General features: G+C 35.6%; 4 protein-coding genes across 4 annotated transcripts; all 4 read left to right on the top strand.

The window, feature by feature from the left end:
- The first annotated feature begins 7,375 nt into the window (after positions 1 to 7,375).
- Positions 7,376 to 8,787, top strand: LOC136774875 (putative nuclease HARBI1). The gene is made up of 4 exons (XM_066729353.1): positions 7,376 to 7,581; positions 7,672 to 7,818; positions 7,911 to 8,178; positions 8,254 to 8,787. Exons 1-4 carry the CDS (start codon positions 7,376 to 7,378, stop codon positions 8,785 to 8,787), a joined length of 1,155 nt encoding a protein of 384 aa, XP_066585450.1.
- A 5,881-nt stretch (positions 8,788 to 14,668) lies between these two features.
- LOC136774874 (uncharacterized) lies at positions 14,669 to 15,949 on the top strand. Its single transcript, XM_066729352.1, has one exon. The coding sequence runs from the start codon at positions 14,669 to 14,671 to the stop codon at positions 15,947 to 15,949; it is 1,281 nt and encodes a 426-aa protein (XP_066585449.1).
- Positions 15,950 to 16,102: 153 nt separating this feature from the next.
- LOC136774873 (uncharacterized) lies at positions 16,103 to 17,641 on the top strand. The gene has a single exon (XM_066729351.1). It carries the CDS (start codon positions 16,103 to 16,105, stop codon positions 17,639 to 17,641), a length of 1,539 nt encoding a protein of 512 aa, XP_066585448.1.
- A 1,183-nt stretch (positions 17,642 to 18,824) lies between these two features.
- Positions 18,825 to 19,786, top strand: LOC136774872 (uncharacterized). The gene is made up of 2 exons (XM_066729350.1): positions 18,825 to 18,944; positions 19,193 to 19,786. The coding sequence occupies exons 1-2, from the start codon at positions 18,825 to 18,827 to the stop codon at positions 19,784 to 19,786; spliced, it is 714 nt and encodes a 237-aa protein (XP_066585447.1).
- Positions 19,787 to 20,766: the final 980 nt, after the last annotated feature.

The following is a 20,766-nucleotide window of genomic DNA, read 5'->3' as shown; positions in this document are numbered from 1 at the left end:
CATTGCTGTAAAGCACGATAGTGTATAACATAGCGCTTCTTATTTTCTAAAGTTGCAAGTAGCTTCTTCTGACGTGTACCCGGTGGTGCATCACGTACGGGACAAAATGGAAGGTCGGAATGTTTATCGTGAAGCATGCTTGGATACTCTAAGTCAACCTCTAAAATATAACCCTCGGGTGAATCTATCGGTATATTAGAGATATCCAAATTATTAACATTTTCAATCCAGCGAAATCCGTGAGTAGGTAGCGGTTGAGACATTGCCCACCCATACAAATTATTTACATCGTAGTACATTAAATACTTAGAAGGTTCCTCGGGATTGTAGTTTTGCATGTACCGATTGTTAGCCTTTTCATAGCGGTGCGAGCATTGGCTTAAACCACCACGTATGCCTCGTTCTACGAAAAGCAGCATTTCTACGTCAGTAAAAAGTTCTAATCTTATTTCTGTATGTTTGAGCATTGCATCCCAAGTGAAGCCTGGGAGTGTATAATAATGAGCAGGATCCAAATTATAAGTTTGCATGCAGCTATCACGAAAATTTTCGAAAACGTCAGCCAACAATAGTACATCAGTTTTCAAATAGAGATCGCTATACTCCCCAAGTGTTCGTATTTGAAATTTGGTCCATACCTCCTTAGCGTGATTATACGCACCCTCACTAATATCACTATCGGATAATCTATTATAGAATATCTCGCGTGGAGGTAAAGCAGTTTCTTCCAGACGGTTCAGACTATCTATGTAATCGTAAGGAAAAATACCTTTCCTTGTCAGAAGGTTAAATTGTTCTATGTTTAAATATGAGAATTCTGACTCTAAATTTTTTAACTGTGATCTCGTTAAATATGAACTCAATTTGTCTAAACTTGATGCCATAAATTTGAAAGAATCGATAAACCTTAGTTGTATATTATATTTACGGATGAATTTAGTGAATGAAATATACTTCTCCTTATGTACAGGTAACAAGTGTACTGAACCTTCATACAAGTTAGCGATTGTACCGAAAATAAAATGTGCGTCATAACCTGATAAATTATGAAAAATTACAGGTATTACATGCGAATCGTTAAAGTTTAAATTACAATTATTATGAGCAGGTCCCCTATATTTACCAGTTAAATGATCATGATCGCGAACACGTATTTGATCTGGAAGAAACGGCTTTTTACATATATGACAGTTGGGCTCAGTATAATGCCTTGAATTTTCACTAATACTTAGCGTTCTCATAGGCACTACAGTCTTTAGTTTTTCGCTCGCTATGCTAGCAATTTTATCGAGTTCTCGCACAAACCATTCTATACACTCGAGTCCACGATATGATTTGTAAGTTGAGAGCGATGAATCACGAACGCTTTTAAAATAATAACCTATACTAAAAGGTATGTGTTTTTGATAAATACCAATTTCGTCATCCGTTTGCTCAACTTTTTCAAGCAAGCATTCAATGTCAGCGTATATGACAAATGGCACCCTCTCACTGTTCTTCATGTTATTGAAGGAAACCCAACGGTCCTTGTCAGGTAGCACAATTCTGATGTTTTTATTGAGTTGCGCACAATCACGTTCATGCGAATTTAGTTTCTCATCATTGTGGAAATAGTGTAAGCAACTATAGGAGGGAAAAAGTAATATTAGAATATAGAAGCAGTAATTATATATATATATATATATATATATATATATATATAGTAAAACATAACGATCACAAATAAGATGAGAGCGTTTTCCTCTAGTAAGCTGTCCATTTAGCAGTCTGGAAAGGTTCCTGATGCATATAAAATGTGCTGCTCCTTGATGCTCGAGAAGAAGAAGATTAGCGTGTCTGGTCCTCTTGCATTTTGTTAATTGTAGAGGTGCTATGATTGTATTCTCATTCGTCTCAGTCTCTTCCACCATAGTAAAAATATTAATAGAGACATCATTATCTTCCTCAAATTTCGGAATCTGTTTTAATGTAGTCGGAAACGTTATACTTCTAACATCGAAAACATTTGTAAAATGAGGATATGAAGATTTTCGTTGTGGATGAGTATTCGGTTTTGCCGGATAGAGTGCAGCTGTTACAGCCCATGCAAAACATGTATTATCATCACTGTGTATGTTTATCACAGCCTGTTTATTCTTAATAGATTCTGGAAGCTCGATGGCACAACCTATATGCAGCGGGTTATAATAATTTATATTTATAATTAAATTCAGAATTTTTTCCAACGCCCATCCGCTATCACGCTCTTGAAACTCACTCAATTCTTTTAGAATTTTCTCTATTATATTTGTATTGTACCATTCACTAAAACTATCAGTTTTGTATAAAACTGCATTGCGGGTTGAGATATGTTTAATATCACTTATCTCTTTACAAATAAATTGTCCGTTAAAGATGCAATTTATCTTAACTGCGTTCACGTTATTAAACACTTTTTCTGTGTAGGTCTGTACTAAGTCTTTTGCACCTGTTAGAAAATCACGTGGTTCTATATAATTATAATTTACAACCATTCCGCTACATATTCGAGATTTAAATGAAGACTCGAGATCTTTCCAAATAAGCTTTCTCACTCCAATTGATTTCTTATTTTTTGCCGCATGCAGAAGTAGACGCTGGATAGTTGTTATTTCAGTCAGATTTTTGTGTACTGTATCGGGAGCTGCAGATCTATTAGCATCTCTTAAACTTCGAATATAATCACGACACTTGCGTACCCACTCATGATAATTATGCTGATTTCCTAAATCAGGATTCTTGAGAGCATGATTCAAACAATAACTCTTATCCTTAGCTGCTCTAAGTAGAAGACACTGTATTTGTGCAATTTCTGCAAAATTTTTCTGCAGCGTGCCTATAGGTGCGTTGCGATTAGAGATTCTGAGTTTATGAATATATTCACGACACTCGCGTACCCACTCGCGATATTCTTCTTGCGTTTTCAAAACTCTATTTCGTAGAGACATCTTTTGTTCTTTTCTTCGAGAGGACTAATCAGGAACTGAGGAAAAGTGGGTGGGAAACTGAGCTCTCTTTAGATAAAGGATCTCTGAAACACTTCAGGGGGTAAGAGAACATTGAGGACAGGTAACGACATGTTAGAAAATAGATTCAAGCGTTTTTCAGTTATACATATATTCCAGATTTTTGCTCATACATATATTTCATATAATAGACATTTTTTAAGGCACATACACCTTCATGATTCAAACATGCTGGAAGATGTGAATTATGCAAGCTATCTTCTAAATCAAAATCCCCCCACATAAAATTATCTACATTAGTTATTTCTAAATTACAAATATCTCTTAACCAATTTGTATTTTCAATTCCTTTCACAAAAATCTCATCCTCATCATCATAAATATACTTCCTTATAATATCTTTATATTTATAGTAGGGTGAGTAGCCATCCGCCCAATTTAAACCGTGATAATTTAGAAAGAACCAGCTAAAAAGAAACATTATATTAAACAAAAATAATATATATTTTTTCTTTTTCATATACTTACTCTGTCCGCTTTCGCTCCTCTTCACTTAGCCACGAATATGAATAGGGCGGTGAAAATAAAATATGGAACACTTTTTGTTCTTGTATAACAGCAAATTCTTTGATTATAAATGACTTATCCGTCAAACGGAATCCTTGAAAATCAACGAACGATGGTGCCATTATGCCTACGTTTTTTATACTAAAATAATTCTATTTAAATATGAATGTTTCATAAAAATTTCTCCCTCTCTTCAAGCTAATTGTTCTTCATCCCTCCTACTATCCTCACCATAGGTCAAAACTATCTCCCACTATACGTAGCATAGGTCATAAATATTTTCTTGAGGACCAATGACGTTTCCGTTCTTCCAAGAGTGGCAGGTCAGTCATTTCCCCACCGTAGGACAAAAGTTTTGTCAACCCTTAAAGCATCTTAGAATTACCGCCCACTACATGTAGCATAGGGCAGAAAATATTCTCTCTTAGAGCCAATGACGTTTCCGTTTTTCTAAGAGTAATATAGGCATCTTCCTACCGTAGATTAAAAAAATTGTTGACACCTCCCTAACAGTGCTTAAAAGCTCGAAGAAATCGTAGGACAGGCATCAGTATTGCTTGAACGTTTGATTCGTACGACAAATAACATTCCATTTTAAAAATGTCTTCACTGTTTCATATTACACATATAATCGATTTTGACGGGTTTATGATAAACAGAAAGTTTGTGCATAAAGAAGTGGCAATCAAAAACTTAACTACGGGAAATACGAATTACGGTGCATTTCGTGTTCATGAACCGTATAAAAGTTTATCGACTAAGGACCAAAAAAGCGTAAATTTCGTCTTCAAAAATATTCACGGGATAAAATATTGCAACACAGGATATGAACATTATAATCAAGAAGATATTTACAAATTTGTGAATAGCATAAAATTGGATTGTGAATACCCCCTAGTAGCTTATAAAGGGGGACATGTAGAACGGGATGTTCTGAATTACTTGGATATCCCAAATACAAATTTGGAAAGGTTTGGTTGTCCTAAATTTGATAATTTGATAGCCACTATAAAACCTTGCAACACCCCGTGTAAACTACACGTAAAAATGTTCACCAATCATACGAGAAAGCCTATACATTGTGTATATCAAGAGGTAAACGTTTTCGCACGATGGGTACATCAACAAATAGATGTGAGTATCAAATGTTAAACTTACAATTTGTAAAATATTAACTGGATTTCTCTGTTTCAGATGATTGAATAAAATATATATATATATATATATATATATATTGATATAAGTTTAATTATTAGTTTAATTGTAAAACATTTAATTTTATATATTTGTATAAATTGATGTATATTTGTATATCAGATCAATTATAAGTTTTTATCATTTATATAAATTTTATGTATATTTGTTTAATTATAAGTTTAATTGTAAAAACATTTCATTTTATATATATAAATAAATTCCGTCTGTCATGTAACTCTTCTACCAATTCTTTCTTCTCCTCACTCCCATGACTATTCCACTACGTATTATGTTTACACTAGCTCATCAATCACTGGCGGTAATATAAGTTTCTTTAGAGCATAATTCCAATCATTTTCTCTTTTCCTCTCATTGGCAGTCGTGATTTCCTCTTTTTGATGCTCATTAGAGATATAATTTGCAACAATTTTCAATCTACCATACATATCTTTCCGTAATGCCTCAACTTTTCGCTCCAATTTATTTTCAATATAATTGACTTTATCATTCAATTGATTAATTCTTTCACTAATATCATTAATTTTTTCATCAATTTCATCAATTTCATCAGTTTTTTTCAGCAGAGTTGTAACTTTTTCCTCAAGGCGGTTACCTTTTAGGTAATAGTGAGTTAGCTTTTCACTGTATTCAAACAATTCCCTCATTAAGCTATCACGTACAGTCATCGAATTACGTAACAGAGCAGCCATATTCACAGCACTTGTCTCATCAGTAACATCACATTCTAAGTTTGAAATTATTTTCTTCTTGGCATTAAATGCATTCCTTTTTTTATCAAACTTTAACGTATCATTGTCAATTTTGTGTGAATAATTTCTCACTTTACCGGTATTGAAACCAGATCCGAATTTATTTATCGACATAGTGAAGTAGCACGTTGAACTAAGAAAATCTTGAAACTGCAATCTATAAGATACATAGGTTTAGTAACAGCTAGGACTTAATAAGTTGCCCTATCAAAATATTAATATTCCTGAAATTGATGTTAAATTGTTATTCTCCCCAATAGGGGAGACTATTAAAACTATACCCTTTCATTTAGAGGATATTTTGTTATTCGCTGCATAGGTTTTTGTTAAAGCCATGCAAAGTTATAATTCCATGCTCGATGGAAAGTTAATTCCTTGCACGATATCAGCAACTTATCACAATAGCTATCTACAATTTAACTAACGAGAAAAGGGGGGATTGCGGTAGCCACCTAGCGGCAATTACTGGTACTATCAATTAAATTGAACTAGTTCACCCGTGTGTGTAATTACGTAATATTAAAATACCATTAGCGCGAAAGAAGATTAAGGAAGGCAGTCACCTAGCGGTGACTACTGGAACTAGCAATTAACTCAACCTAGTTTTTCTGTGTAGCAGAGTCGGAAATAGTTAGGCTACGTAAGGTAACTAACCATCGACTTCGAAGGGTGAAAAAACCTTCCCTCAACTAGGGCCCCGTAGGATAACTAACCAACGGTACCATAGGGTGAAAAATACCACCTCCCTAACCAAACCCGGTCCCACTATAAGACCTTCCAACTGTGACATAGGGTGAAAAATACCCCCTACCTAACCAAACTCGGTCCCACTATAAGACCTTCCAACTGTGACATAGGGTGAAAAATACCCCCACCCTCCCTAACCAAACGCGATCCCACTATAAGACCCTTTCCTTCCTCATCCCCACCACTACCATACTAAGAGAGTCTTATCCCCACCCATCCCCCTTCCACACCACAAAACAGCTTCCCCCACTCCCTGTCATCGGAACCGCATAGCTCCTCTACTGCTACGAGCGCAGAGAGAACTGAATTATATTAAATCAGGTGCTGGTTGTAGCAATGACGTACAAGGACTTATCTGGGAGGAGCTTGACTCGGCGTTTCGAAGTCGAATATGCAGCGGTTTGGTAGTTAATAGTAATTATATAGAGCCGAAGGATTTTTTAGTAGACGCGGAAGTATTAGTGCGTGTGCGTATAGATAAGGTGTTTGTTAGTGCAAATAGTGTTAAGGTTAATTGTGTATTTAATGGACAATTTATCTCCAAGGACAATAGTGCTGAAAAAAACATTAGTACGACTAACGCAATATTGTATAAAACTGATAATTTTAGTGATTGGTATAGGAAAAATATTTTAGACAATGTTATGAAAAAATGAAGTAAATTTCAAGAGAGTGATAGTGGATGGGCTTTACAAAAAATCTATTATTTACTGGTTAACATTAATCGTTTTAACCCGTTGCACGCGGGTTGTAAAATTACTCTGCCACCTGCTATCGCAAGTAGGAAAGCTTTGATAAATTTAGAAACCAGTGAAAATGCATGTTTCGGCTGCGTTCCGTTATTACTGCCAGTACAGTACATCTCTAGTAACAGTGACGTCATTACAGTATACTGCAAATAGCTTTCCGTTTTTACTTTAGTACTGCGAGTATACTGCCTAAAATGTAAAAAGGAACGGATTTGCAGTAAGCTGTAGTTGTGATGTGGCTTGATGCTAGATTATGCTAGATGTATTTGGTACAGTCACCAATCTTAATAATCTGTTTTGAAGTCTAATAAATTGATTTATATTAAATTTTATTCCAAATTGTGGTTTTTTGTAAAAAAGGATGGAGAGGAGAGAAATAATTTCGTCGGCTATAAATTTTATTATTTTTGAAATAGAAACAGATTCTGATGTTAGTAGTGATGATAACGATGAAGTTTATTTTACGGAGCTAAGGACTATTACACGAATTTCTAGGATAAAAATGAAAAATTATTTTGAAACTATTGTGTGCAACTACTCTGATGCTGATTTCAAATCACATTTTCGGTAAGTTTTAAACAATAGAATAAATATTTAAAAGTAGCAATAATAATGGTTAATTAGTTAAATTGTTTGCATGTAAATTGATTGTTACAGAATAACACGAAACACGTTTCACTTCTTGATAGAACTACTACATCCTTACTTAGAAAGGAAATCAGAAAGATACGGACGTCATTCACTTTTGCCAGAAAAGCAATTGCTTCTATCGTTGTGGCTTATGGCAACTCCAAATTCATTTAGGTTATTTTAAATTATGTTTTTCAGTTTCATTCAATATAAACAAGTAATAATACATTTTAAAATCAACATATTAAAATTTTGTTAATATACAGATGTGTTGGAGATAGATTTGGTATAAGCAAATCAACTGCTTGGAGATCTCTTCGAAGGGTGATTAATGCATTATATAGCTTTCTACATACATTTATAAAATGGCCATTAGTCGAGGAAGCAAAAACAACAATGAGGAAAATTAAACAAAATTATAGGTTTCCGAATGTAATTGGAGCCATAGATGGTACCCACATAAAAATTGCTGCACCACGAGAAAGAGCTGAGGCATATATAGACAGAAAAGGCAATCACTCTTTACAACTGCAGGTATTTTAAACACTTTCATCATTGAATATTGCTTTTACTAACGATTTACTTATACAAAATATGTATTTTTTCTAGGCTGTATGTGATGAAAATCTAAAATTTCTACATGTGTATTGTGGAGAAGCGGGATCAGTGCACGATATGCGTGTTTTCAGATTATCCAACATCATAGACATGTTGAATGATACAAATTTTCCTTGCAACAGTCATATTCTTGGAGATGCAGCATACGAGATCCAAAAATATGTAATGGTCCCTTTTAAAGATAATGGTCACCTTTCGCAGGATCAAATAAAATTCAATACTATTTTATCATCTTCACGAATGATTATTGAGAGAGCTTTTGGTCTTCTTAAAGGGAGATTTCGAAGCATTCTCGATAAACTACCCATGACCAAAACAAACCAAATTCCACGTTATATTATTACCTGTTGTATTTTGCACAATATTTGCATATTAAGAAATGATATGTTAGATAATATACCAATTCTTGTCAAACAAAGAAGTGATAATCGTGTAAATTTTAATACTAGCAATATTAATACTTTGAAAGCAGAAGGAATTTGTAAGCGAAATGCCATAATGTATTTATTAAACAACGAAATATAAATATTTTTAAATATGTACAGCATTCCAATTTCTTAAGTTATGTTAGATCTAATACATACATATTAATCAAGTAATCATATTCTTTAAATTTGATTAGATGCACATTATTCTCTATAAATAATTGAGCAATAAGTAAATTTATATCGTTTTATTCCATAATTTGTTTCACTTAAATAAAATTACAATATCTTTCTTATATATTTAAGTAACAAACATGACAAAATTTTGGGTTATGTATAATAATAATATTGACAAAGCAGGCAACTTATTTCATTTAACAAAAAATATCATAATAAATATACTTATGTATTTATGTAACAATCACTAAGTTTTATATCATACCTAATAATAATTATCACAGTGAGCGATTATGTATCGCTTAAACAAAAACTTATAACTTTTTCTTTATATTATTTATGTAGCAATCACAACTTTCAGGTTATGCTTATTGATAATTATCATAATGAATAATACTGGTTATTCTTTGGATAAATTTTGTAACAATTGATGCATTACATCAATTCTATTCATCTTCTCTTCATGCCTTCTGTTGGCATCTTGTCTATTCAGTCTCTTTTCCTCTAATAATAACTGTAATACATCTTTTTTATTTTTTTTCCTTGGCGGTTCTAAAAATAAGATTATAGATAAGTAACACCTAATTATTTTTATCTGCATTATTCTTCTTTATCAGTAGAGTGCAATATAAAAATTTAAAAGTTATAGTTATAATATTTAAGCCCTTTCATAAACATTATTTGTTCTTTCTTTCCTATATATGACCCTTTCTATGCAACGTGGAAATGTACATATTTTTTCTTTCGTTATTAATAAGAAAGATAATGCAGATAAAGGAATAGCTAGATTATTGCGTCACAATATATTTATAATATATTACCTTCATTTTCTTTATCAGGTTCAATTGATGTTCCAGCTACTGCGACAGGCTGTATCCATGGTTCCTTTTCAAATATATCTTGTAACATCTATGACATATCAAAAGCTATATAAATTATTTGAACTCTAAATATTTTACTATCTATGTAAGCTAATTAAACTTGTGGTGAAAATATATACCTCATAATGCTTGCAAGTTTTCTTCTCATTTCCCGAGCGTTTATTGTGATCCTTTACTTTTTTGAATGATCGTTTCAATGCTTGCAGCTTCGTATTGCATTTTTCAGGAGCAATATTATAACCTTGCTCTTTCATATTTTCTGATATTCTTTTTAATAAACATTTTACACTTATTTTCTTATCCTTATTATCTTTATAAGTTGCTAATAATAATTTCGTCTCATTATCAGACCAAATGTGGTGGTCTATAGATGTATCTACAAATATTTAAGAAAGACATGAATAATAAGTATAATTTAAATAGAAAGGCTGATATATGGCTGAAGCTTACTTTCTGTACTTTGAAAATCATTCACCTCTTCTGGGTCATCTACTAATTCTTCTTGTAATTGATTTGAATTTTCATATAAGCTTTGAGCAAATATAATATCTATAACAAATATACATATTTTACTATATACAAAAAGAAATTATGTTATAAATATAATTTAATACAAAGTAATTAAACTTACCAGACCTAGCCTTTGCAGCAATTTCTGCATTAACCATTATTTTTATGGTTTGATTTTCTTCATTGAGAAATATTAATTCTTCTAACGAGGCTGCCATTTTTATTTTTGTGGAATTACTGCTTGTACCTCACCTCGAAAAGCCCAGCAAATGCAGTAAGAAATTGGCAGGAAGTGACGAAAAATTCATGACGTCATGAATTTCCCTAGGACTTTTGCAGTATACTGGAAACTTACTGCAAGCTATTTTGAAACGATTTGAAGTATACTTGCAGTATACTCCGAGTACATGCAATAATAACGGAACGCAGCCTTCATGTGGTCCGTGACGGCGGCATTCTATCCAGCTAAACCTATGACTAATCCAAAGCGCACGTTTTCTTATCCACATTTTCGGACTGTTTTAGACGTCGGTAGCATAACCTTTCCGACTACGCTAAAACAGATCCCGAAATTCGAGACGGATAATGACGTGTCGGTCAACATCTTTACCTTGGAGAATTAAGAGCAAAATATCGACGCAAAAATCAAAATTGTACTTCTTCAGATGACTAAGAAGAAGAGATCGAGGCATGTTAATCTTCTTCTCGTCAACGATGAACAGGGAGCTGCACATTTTATGTGCATAAGGAATCTGTCGAGACTGGTGCGAAGCCAATTCACCAAGAGCAAAATTGCACATTATATAAGCGATCGGTATGTATTAATAATGATACAAATATAACTGCATATGTTTTATATTACTTTTTTTTAGATGTTTCCACTACTTTCGCACAGTGGAGAGGCTCGAGTCGCATGAGCAGGATTACGCGAAGCTCAACGATAATCTCCGCTTGATGCTACCGAGAGAGTCCAAGGATCGCTGGGTTTCCTTCAAGAACATAAAAAATGGGGAACGACTACCATTCGTCGTATACACGGATCTCGAGTGCATATTACCAAAAGTTGAACAATCGAACCGCGCGTAATATTTATCAGAAACATGAATCTATCAGTGTAGGCTATTATTTAAAAAGTGCTCGCGATGCGACACTCTCGAGATACGATGCTCATCGTGGTGCCGACTGCATGAATGGTTTGTACGCGCGCTCGAGGTCATTGCGCGCATCGCGAGCGAGAAACTGGGGACTATCGTGCCCATGCATAATCGTAGTCTTAGCGAACGATCGCGTCACTATAATGACCCCAATTGTCATATATGCAAAAAGCCGTTTCTTCCAAATCAACTTCGAATTTGCGATCACGATCACGATCATCTGACCGGCAGAGACAGAGGACCGACTCACAATAATTGCAATTTAAATCTTACAGATTCTCATGTCATTCCAGTGATTTTCCACAATTTTTCCGGCTATGATTCGCATTATGTTTTCGAGACGATCGCTAATTTGTATGAGGGATCGGTATATGTGCTGCCTGTACATAAGGAAAAATACATTTAATTCACCAAATATTTGCGAAATTATAATATACGGCTGAGATTGATCTATTCGTTCAAATTTATGGCCTCCAGTATGGACAAATTGAGCTCGTACTTGACGGAATCTCAGCTGACAAATTTGAGGTCACAATTTTCGGACTTGAGCGTCGAGCAGTTTAACTTGCTTACGAGGAAAGGTATTTTTCCTTACGACTATATAGATAGTCCGGCTCGATTGGAAGAGACGGCTTTACCACCGCGCCATTCGTTTCGCAACAGACTGACCGACAGCGATATCAGCGAGGAAGCATACAATTATGCCGTAGAGGTAGGGACCAAATTCCAGATGCGTACACTTGGGGAGTACAGTGACCTGTACTTGAAGACCGATGTCCTATTGTTGACCGACGTTTTCGAAAGTTTTCGCGTTAGTTGCATGCTAAATTATAACATGGATCCAGCCCATTATTATACGCTTCCGGGCTTCACCTGGGACGCGATGTTGAAGCATACGGGAATCAGGCTGGAGCTTTTCACGGACGTGGATATGTGCTGTTCGCAGAGCGCGGTATACGCGGTGGTTTGAGTCAGTGCTCTCATCGCTACGAGAGGGCCAACAATCGGTACAAGCGGGACTACGATTCGGCGGAACCGTCGAAATATCTCATGTATTACGACGTAAACAATCTGTATGGGTGGGCAATATGTCAGCCTCTGCCCACCTATGGATTCCGGTGTATCGAGGACGCTGCTAATCTCGATGTCTCCGCTATACCCTCGGATCTTCCCGAGGGTTATATTTTGGAGGTCGATTTGGAGTATCCGCGTGGGCTTCACGACAAACACGCCGACCTACCGTTCTGCATGATGCGCGAGAAGCCGCCGGGCGCGAGCCAGGAGAAGCTGCTGGCCACTTTAAACGATAAGACCCGTTACGTAATACATTATCGCGCTCTGCAACAATATATGCGTAATGGACTCGTACTGAAGCGTATACATCGCGGTTTAAAGTTTCAGCAGTCTACCTGGCTACGCGATTACATCGAGCTGAACACGCGTTTGCGCACCACGTCTACTAACGAATTTGAGAAGAATCTCTTCAAGTTGATGAACAATGCGGTTTTCGGTAAAACAATGGAGAACGTGAGGAATAGAGTTGACGTGAGGCTCGCAACCAAGTGGGAGGGAAGATACGGGACGGAAACCCTGATTTCCAAACCGAATTTTCTTAGTCTCGCGAATTACAATCAGAATTTGGGCCGCGATTCAATTATCGAAATTGTCCGCCAAATTTGATAAACCAATTTACGTGGGAATGAGTATTTTAGATATTTCAAAAATTTGCTTGTATGAATTTCACTATGACTATATTGTTCGATCCATATAAGGTAGTACAGAATACTGCCTAAATTCAGGTCGAATATTTTTCAAGTTAGTAACAGTACGAATGTATAAATGGATCGAAGATTCTAACACATTACATAATCGATTAGTTTGCCCAGTAACGCAGAAAAAATCGATGTTGAGTTTAGTTTTTGTTTAAAAAAAAAAGGCGATCACTCGCTTAGTAGCAGTATCAGAAAGAAGACGTGCCGAATTGTGAATAAATCAGTAACATAAGATTCAGAGTGTATGAAGTAAGGTCCGTGCCTGGAGAACGAAGCTTCCCGAGAAGCGAACGAGGATAGCCCGGCTATCGAAATAAGGCCCGTGCCTGGAAAACAAAGCATCCCGAGAAGCGAACGAGGATAGCCCGGCTATCGAAATAAGGCCCGTGCCTGGAGAACGAAGCTTCCCGAAAAGCGAACAAGGATAGCCCGGCTATCGAAGTAAGGCCCGTGCCTGGAGAATGTAGTTGTTCAAGAAGTGAATGAGAATAGTCCCGATAACAAATTAAAGCCCATACCTGGGAATCAAATTTATAATGCGATCGTTAATGTGGATTCTATGAATTGTAATCAAAAAAGGTGTTTGTGAAATTGTAAACCAAGGAAAACAATAAAAAGGGGTTTTTTATGCCTTCGGGCTTTTTCTCTCAAAAAGTGTACAATTTATTTATTAACAATCAGGGAGTTCCTCCGTGCGGAGTAGCTTCTTTTAACCTACAAAGTTAAGAACAATTTGGTACCTCTTGTGAGGTATTCGTGTGTGAGTAATAGTGATCGCAAATTAAAGGAAAAAAGCTGTGAAAAGTGGCTGTAATGAAAAAAGATTCATAGCAGCAGAAAGTTCGAGAATAACTGAAGGGATAATGAAGCAGAGAACGAGAGGAACTTCGTGAAGGATGTCGTCGAGCAATCAACAAGGTTAGCAACGGGAGTGAAACGACAACGAAAGAGAGGAGCGGCAAATTCAAGCGGATATATATCGACCAGAGAGCGCAGCGCACTTCATATCAAATGCGGAAAAGGATCTTCCAAGGTTATCCAGAGGCAGCTCACAACGGAAGCAGATAATCATCGAAATGGCGAGCGATATATGTTAAATATTTTATATATTTTAGTTAACATAGCATTGCGTACAGTCTCACCCCAGCATTGAAAAAATCAAGCTTTAAGGAAATAGTTGCAATACACGCATTAATTTCGGGTTGATTGCACACGCTTATAATTCCATAATGAAGGAGCAAACATAAAAAGGCAATTTCACTTTTTGCACTATTTACAATTTGATTACGCATGCTCATAGTTCAATAGCGAGGGAAACGAATATTATAAAATCAAATTTATTTCTTTGCATATTGTATTTAAATAAAACACACATGAATCTAATTTAGCAAAAAGGAGCGTATTGAAGATTATTTTAAATTGCTATACATAATCATAATAAATAGAAATTAGTAAGGTTACAAGATTTAAAAGTTATCAAAAGCAAAATGGAGCATAACGGGAGAATAAGGTTAATAATGCAAAAGAGAATAACGCTCAAAACGCAAATTACTATTTTAACAAACGCGATTGAAAACGACAGACTAGATGATATCAATATACGATTAAGATTTGAACGGTTATCCGAACACTTTAAAAATTATGAAGAGTTGCATGACGAATTAGAGGTAATTGAGCCGAACGGAAATCACCTTGAAAACATGTTAGAAGTTCAGGATAGGTTTTATAGCTTGGCGAGTAAGGTAAATGATATATTAAAACCCAGTAATTCCAGCACTCCTGAATATTCGAACAATAGTAATTTGTCAGGAACATCGCAAAGTGAAAGAATAAAAAGTATTAAATTGCCGGTTACTCAGTTACCTAAATTTGCGGGGGATATAGAACAGTGGTTATCGTATAAAAACACATTTGTCACAATGATAGACATGCGTGAAGGTATCACTGATCTACAGAAATTTTTGTACCTAAAGGATTCACTAAAGGTGGAAGCTCTAAATAAAATAAATATATACGACGCAAGCGATGCAAGTTATAAACTTGCATGGAAATTATTAATCGAGTCATATGAAAAGAGGAGGATAATAGTTTCCAAACATCTAGATGCCATTCTAGATATGCCTATACAAGAGAAAAATAGCAATTTCGAATTAATGCAAATGGTTGATAGCATGAAACAACATGTAAATATGCTTGCAACATTAGACGTACGAGTAGATGAAACAATTTTAATAAGAATATTAGAAAGATCACTTCCAATAAAAATACGTGCTAGATGGGAAGAAAGTCTAGATTTGGAAGAAATTCCTTTGTTAGGAAAATTATATGATTTCATGGCGGGTACCGCTTATAAAATGGTTACCATAGAAAAGGAAAAATCTCGAAAGAGGGCAGCTATTAATAGTGATCAAAAATATCAGTTAAAGATCGGAAGAAGCAATGCCAATGCCCGAATTATGTTCACTACAGCTCAGGAAGGGAAGTGTTCTATTTGCTTGGGAGAGAATCATGCTGTATTTAGATGTCCTGTATATAATAAAATGACAGTCGCTCAAAGATGGAATCAAATACGCAAATCTGGTTTGTGCCAAAATTGTTTACGCGTGCACAATAATACTTGCCTTTCGATAAAATGTAGAAATTGTAATCGCTTTCATCATACATCACTCCACCGAAGTGAAAATAGAAATGAATCGCGTCATCCAACACAACTTAGCAAAAATAATAATATTGACATTGAAAAAGCGGGACCAGGGGGAGTAAATTGACAAACGGCGGTCACGACAAAAACAATCGCGACCAGATCCATGTCTCAGCTGATAATGACCGCTGAGGTGAGGTTAAGAGAAGTAGGAGGAGGGTTCGTTAATTGTAGGGCATTGTTAGATACATGCGCGAACGCTAACTTCATAACTGAGAGTATGGCAAAAAGATTAAGAGCATGGGTTAAGCCATGTGAGTTTAGAATTGATGTAATTGATAATATTAGAACCGCGGCAAAGGGAATTTCAGAAATCACTTTTTACTCAGTACACGGACAATTTAATAAGAAATTAACTTGTTTGGTAATACCTCGTATAGCAGAATCGATTCCAAATGAATTATTTCCTCATGAAAGTATAAAAGTTCCGTCAAACATAAGGCTTGCTGATTCTCAATTTCATGTTCCTAGACAAATAGATCTGCTCATAGGATCAGGAGCAACGTTATCCTTATTTAGCATTGGTCAATTTAAGCTGTCTCATGATGAATGCGATTTATACGCTCAAAAAACATTAATAGGATCGGTTATTGTAGGCGAATTACCTAATAAAATACAGAGTAAGGGAGAAAGTTGTCAGTTAGCTAATTTTTTTAATCGAATAGCGTTAGCAAGCTCAGCGAAAAGAGAAAAAATTGTAAGTGATAATGACGCATGTGAGACTCATTATAAATTGAATACTCCTCGAAATAAAGAAGAAAGATATATTGTTCGATTGCCATTTAAGACAGCTAGGCCGCAATTAAGCAATTCTCAGATGATTGCTATGCGACGATTTTATGCATTAATGCGAAAATTGAAAGGTAATCAAATATGGGCAATTGAATATAAAAGGGTTATGCAAGAATACATAGATACAGGGCATATGACATTATTGAATTCAGAAACAGAAAATGGATATTATTTGCCACATCATGCAGTAATAAAAGATAGTCTCACAACAAAAGTCAGAGTAGTGTTTGACGCGTCGGCTAAAGGAGAAATGGGGCTATCATTAAACGACTTGTTGTTGACTGGTCCAGTTATACAAGATAACATTTTTGAGCATTTGGTTCGAATTCGTTTATGTAAATATATGATTACTGCAGATATTGAAAAAATGTATAGACAAATTTTGATCGACGAAAGGGATCGATGTTATCAAAAAATATTGTGGCTGCATCAGAATGAAATTAGAACATTTGAGCTTAATACTGTCACGTTCGGAGTATCTTCTTCATCATTTTTAGCTATTCGTACTTTAAAGCAATTTGCAGAAGATGAAGGAAACAAATTTCCCATTGGGGCTGAAGTTTTAAAAAATAACCTATACGTGGATGATCTGTTAACGGGCGCTGATACATTAAACGAAATATTAGATATAAGAAACGAATTGATAGCATTATTAAAATTAGGGGGATTTAAAATTCGAAAATGGGCATCTAATCATCCTCAAGCTGTTGAATTCATGGATGAAAAAATGTCTGATATACAATTTCTAAAAGACGATACAATCGAAAAAAACAAACTTGGTGTTTTTTGGAATGCAACCAGTGATGAATTCTCATATGCGGTTCAAAAAAGCGACATGAGTAGTAAGATCACAAAACGAAACATACTATCATCGGTTGCTAAAATCTTTGATCCACTTGGTCTGTTGGGTCCTGTAATATTCATGGCCAAATTAATCGTGCAGGAGTGTTGGAAGGACAAAATTTGATTGGGATGAAACAACAAGCTTAGCATTAAATGAAAGGCGGTCAAGGTTCGCTACTCAATTACCATCTTTGAATGATATATCAATAGAACGTTATTTATTGATAAATGAAGTATGTGAAATTCAGATACATGGATTCTGCGATGCTAGCAAGTTAGGATACGGAACTTGTTTGTATCTAAGATCCAAAAATAAAAATGGAAACGTTATTATTCGTTTGATTTGTTCCAAATCCCGAGCAGCTTCGTTAAAGGAGATAACTATTCCACGTCTAGAACTAAATGGCGCTCTCACTTTAGTTCGTTTATACGAAGAGATCCGATCTCTTATAAAAATTCGAATAAATAAAATAATATTCTGGTGCGATTCAAGCATAGCACTCCACTGGATTCACAAAACACCTATGGAGTGAAGAACTTATGAAGCTAATCGGGTAACAGAGATACAACGATTGAATTCATCAGCTGAATGGCGGCATGTGAGAACTCAAGAGAATCCTGCGGATTGTTTATCCAGGAGACAAGATCCAAACGAATTTTTAATGAATAAAACTTGGTTTAATGGACCTACGTGGCTCAAGTTTAATGAAAACATGTGGCCTCGATCAATACATATTCCGATACATAACGATAGCGGGCAGCGAACTGAGGCATGTTTTTTAGTCATGGGTAATGACAACGATATATTCAAAAGATCATTTTCGTATTCGAGGTTATTAAGAATAGTTGCATATTGTTTGCGTTTTTTAAAATCGAATAAACAACGAGGAGAATTAACAAAGAATGAGGTTGAACAGTCAGAATTTAGAGTATTACAGTTAATTCAAGCTGAAAGATTTTATTCCGAAATGAAATGCTTAAAAGAAAAAAAAGGAATAAAGATAGATTGAATAGCAGCGTTAAATCCGTTTTTAAATGACGACGGTTTAATGTGTGTAGGAGATAGATTCAGAAAGGCTAATATACCCTTCTCGCAGAAATATTCTATTTTAATACCAGCGCGACATTATGTAACCGATTTGATTATTCGTGAATTTCAAGAGAAATTTTATCATGCTGGGGTGCAGACTACCTCGTATTTTATAAGACAACGATTTTGGATTCCGGACGGTAAAAATCAGGTTCGAAAAATTGTGCGCAGTTGTGTACGTTGTAGAAGATTTAGTGCTAAACCAATAGATTACAAAATGGCGGATTTGCCAACATCACGAGTAGAAGTTTCCAATCCCTTTCATCACACTGGCATAGATTTTTTCAGACCTATGTTCATTAAAGAAAAAAAATATAGGAATCAAAAGCGAATAAAGGTATATGGATGTGTGTTCATTTGTATGAGAGAGACAACTAAGGCGATACACATCGAGATCACTAGCGAATTATCATCTGATGTATTTATAGCTGCTTTACGAAGATTCGCTGGAAGAAGGGGCATTCCTGCAAATATATACACTGACAACGGTACAAATTTTGTAGGCGCTAATCGTGAATTACGGGAATTGTATGCATTTTGGAATCAGAAGATTTTGGAAAAAAAAGGAATTCGTATATATTAAAGAATAAAATTCACTGGCATTTTAATTCTCCGCTTTCTCCTCATTTTGGGGGTATATGGGAAGCTGCGGTTAAATCATTTAAACATCATTTGAAGCAAGTCGTAGGTGATCAGCTTTTTACCTTAGAAGAACTAAATACATTTACAATCGAAATAGAGGCAATTTTAAATTCTCGTTCTTTATGTCCAATATCTTCTGATCCAAACGATCCGATAGCATTAACTCCAGCTCATTTGTTAATTGGAAGACCTTTAAATATGTTACCTGAGTCCGATGATTTTCCCATGATTAATAAAGGGATGAACGCGTGGCGCGTAATACAAAAGATAAAACTAGATTTTTTGAAAAGATGGCAGATCGAGTATTTGAATGAGTTACAAAAAAGAACTAAATGGATTCATCCAGGTCAGGGGATAATAGCGGACTCTGTAGTTCTGATTATAGAAAGAAATCAACCATGCATGTATTGGCCCATGGGTAGAGTAATAGAATTACATCCTGGCGACGATGGAATAGTGAGAGTGGTAACGGTCAAAACTTCCAGAGGTGATTTCAAGCGAAACGTAAAATGTCTTTGTCCTCTCATTGAAAATTAAAGAAGTTTGATCGCTAAGCTCTCAACGGGGGGAGGATGTTCAATCCATATAAGGTATTACAGAATACTGCCTAAATTCAGATCGAATATTTTTCGAGTTAGTAACAGTACGAATGTATAAATGGATCGAACATTCTAAAACACATTACATAATCGATTAGTTTGCCCAGTAACGCAGAAAAAATCGATGTTGAGTTTAGTTTTTGTTTAAAAAAAAAAGGCGATCACTCGCTTAGTAGCAGTATCAGAAAGAAGACGTGCCGAATTGTGAATAAATCAGTAACATAAGATTCAGAGTGTATGAAGTAAGGCCCGTGCCTGGAGAACGAAGCTTCCCGAGAAGCAAACGAGGATAGCCCGGCTATCGAAATAAGGCCCGTGCCTGGAGAATGAAGCTTCCCGAGAAGCGAACGAGGATAACCCGGCTATCGAAATAAGGCCCGTGCCTGGAAAACGAAGCTTCCCGAGAAGCGAACGAGGATAGCCCGGCTATCGAAATAAAGCCCGTGCCTGGAGAACGAAGCTTCCCGAAAAGCGAACAAGGATAGCCCGGCTATCGAAGTAAGGCCCGTGCCTGGAGAATGTAGTTGTTCAAGAAGTGAATGAGAATAGTCCCGATAACAAATTAAAGCCCATGCCTGGGAATCAAATTTATAATGCGATCGTTGAAGTGGATTTTATGAATTGTAATCGAAAAAGGTGTTTGTGAAATTTTAAGCCAAGGAAAACAATAAAAAGGGTTTTTTATGCCTTCGAGCTTTTTCCCTCAAAAAGTGTACAATTTATTTATTAACAATCTGGGAGTTCCTCCATGCGGAGTAGCTTCTTTTAACCTACAAAGGTAAGAACATATATGCTTCCCACATTCGGCAGTAAATGTAGAGCGATGTATACCGACACGGACAGTCTGATATACAGTGTCGAGTCAGTAAAGCCAGACTGGGTCTAAAATGCTTCCCCACTCTGCCTCCATAGGCTCGC

This window comes from Prorops nasuta, unplaced genomic scaffold (assembly GCF_024137725.1).
Source record: "Prorops nasuta isolate Cenicafe-Biocafe unplaced genomic scaffold, Cenicafe_Pnas_1.2 PNAS00007, whole genome shotgun sequence".
Taxonomy (NCBI): domain Eukaryota; kingdom Metazoa; phylum Arthropoda; class Insecta; order Hymenoptera; family Bethylidae; genus Prorops; species Prorops nasuta.
This window is presented reverse-complemented; position numbering and strand designations above follow the sequence as displayed.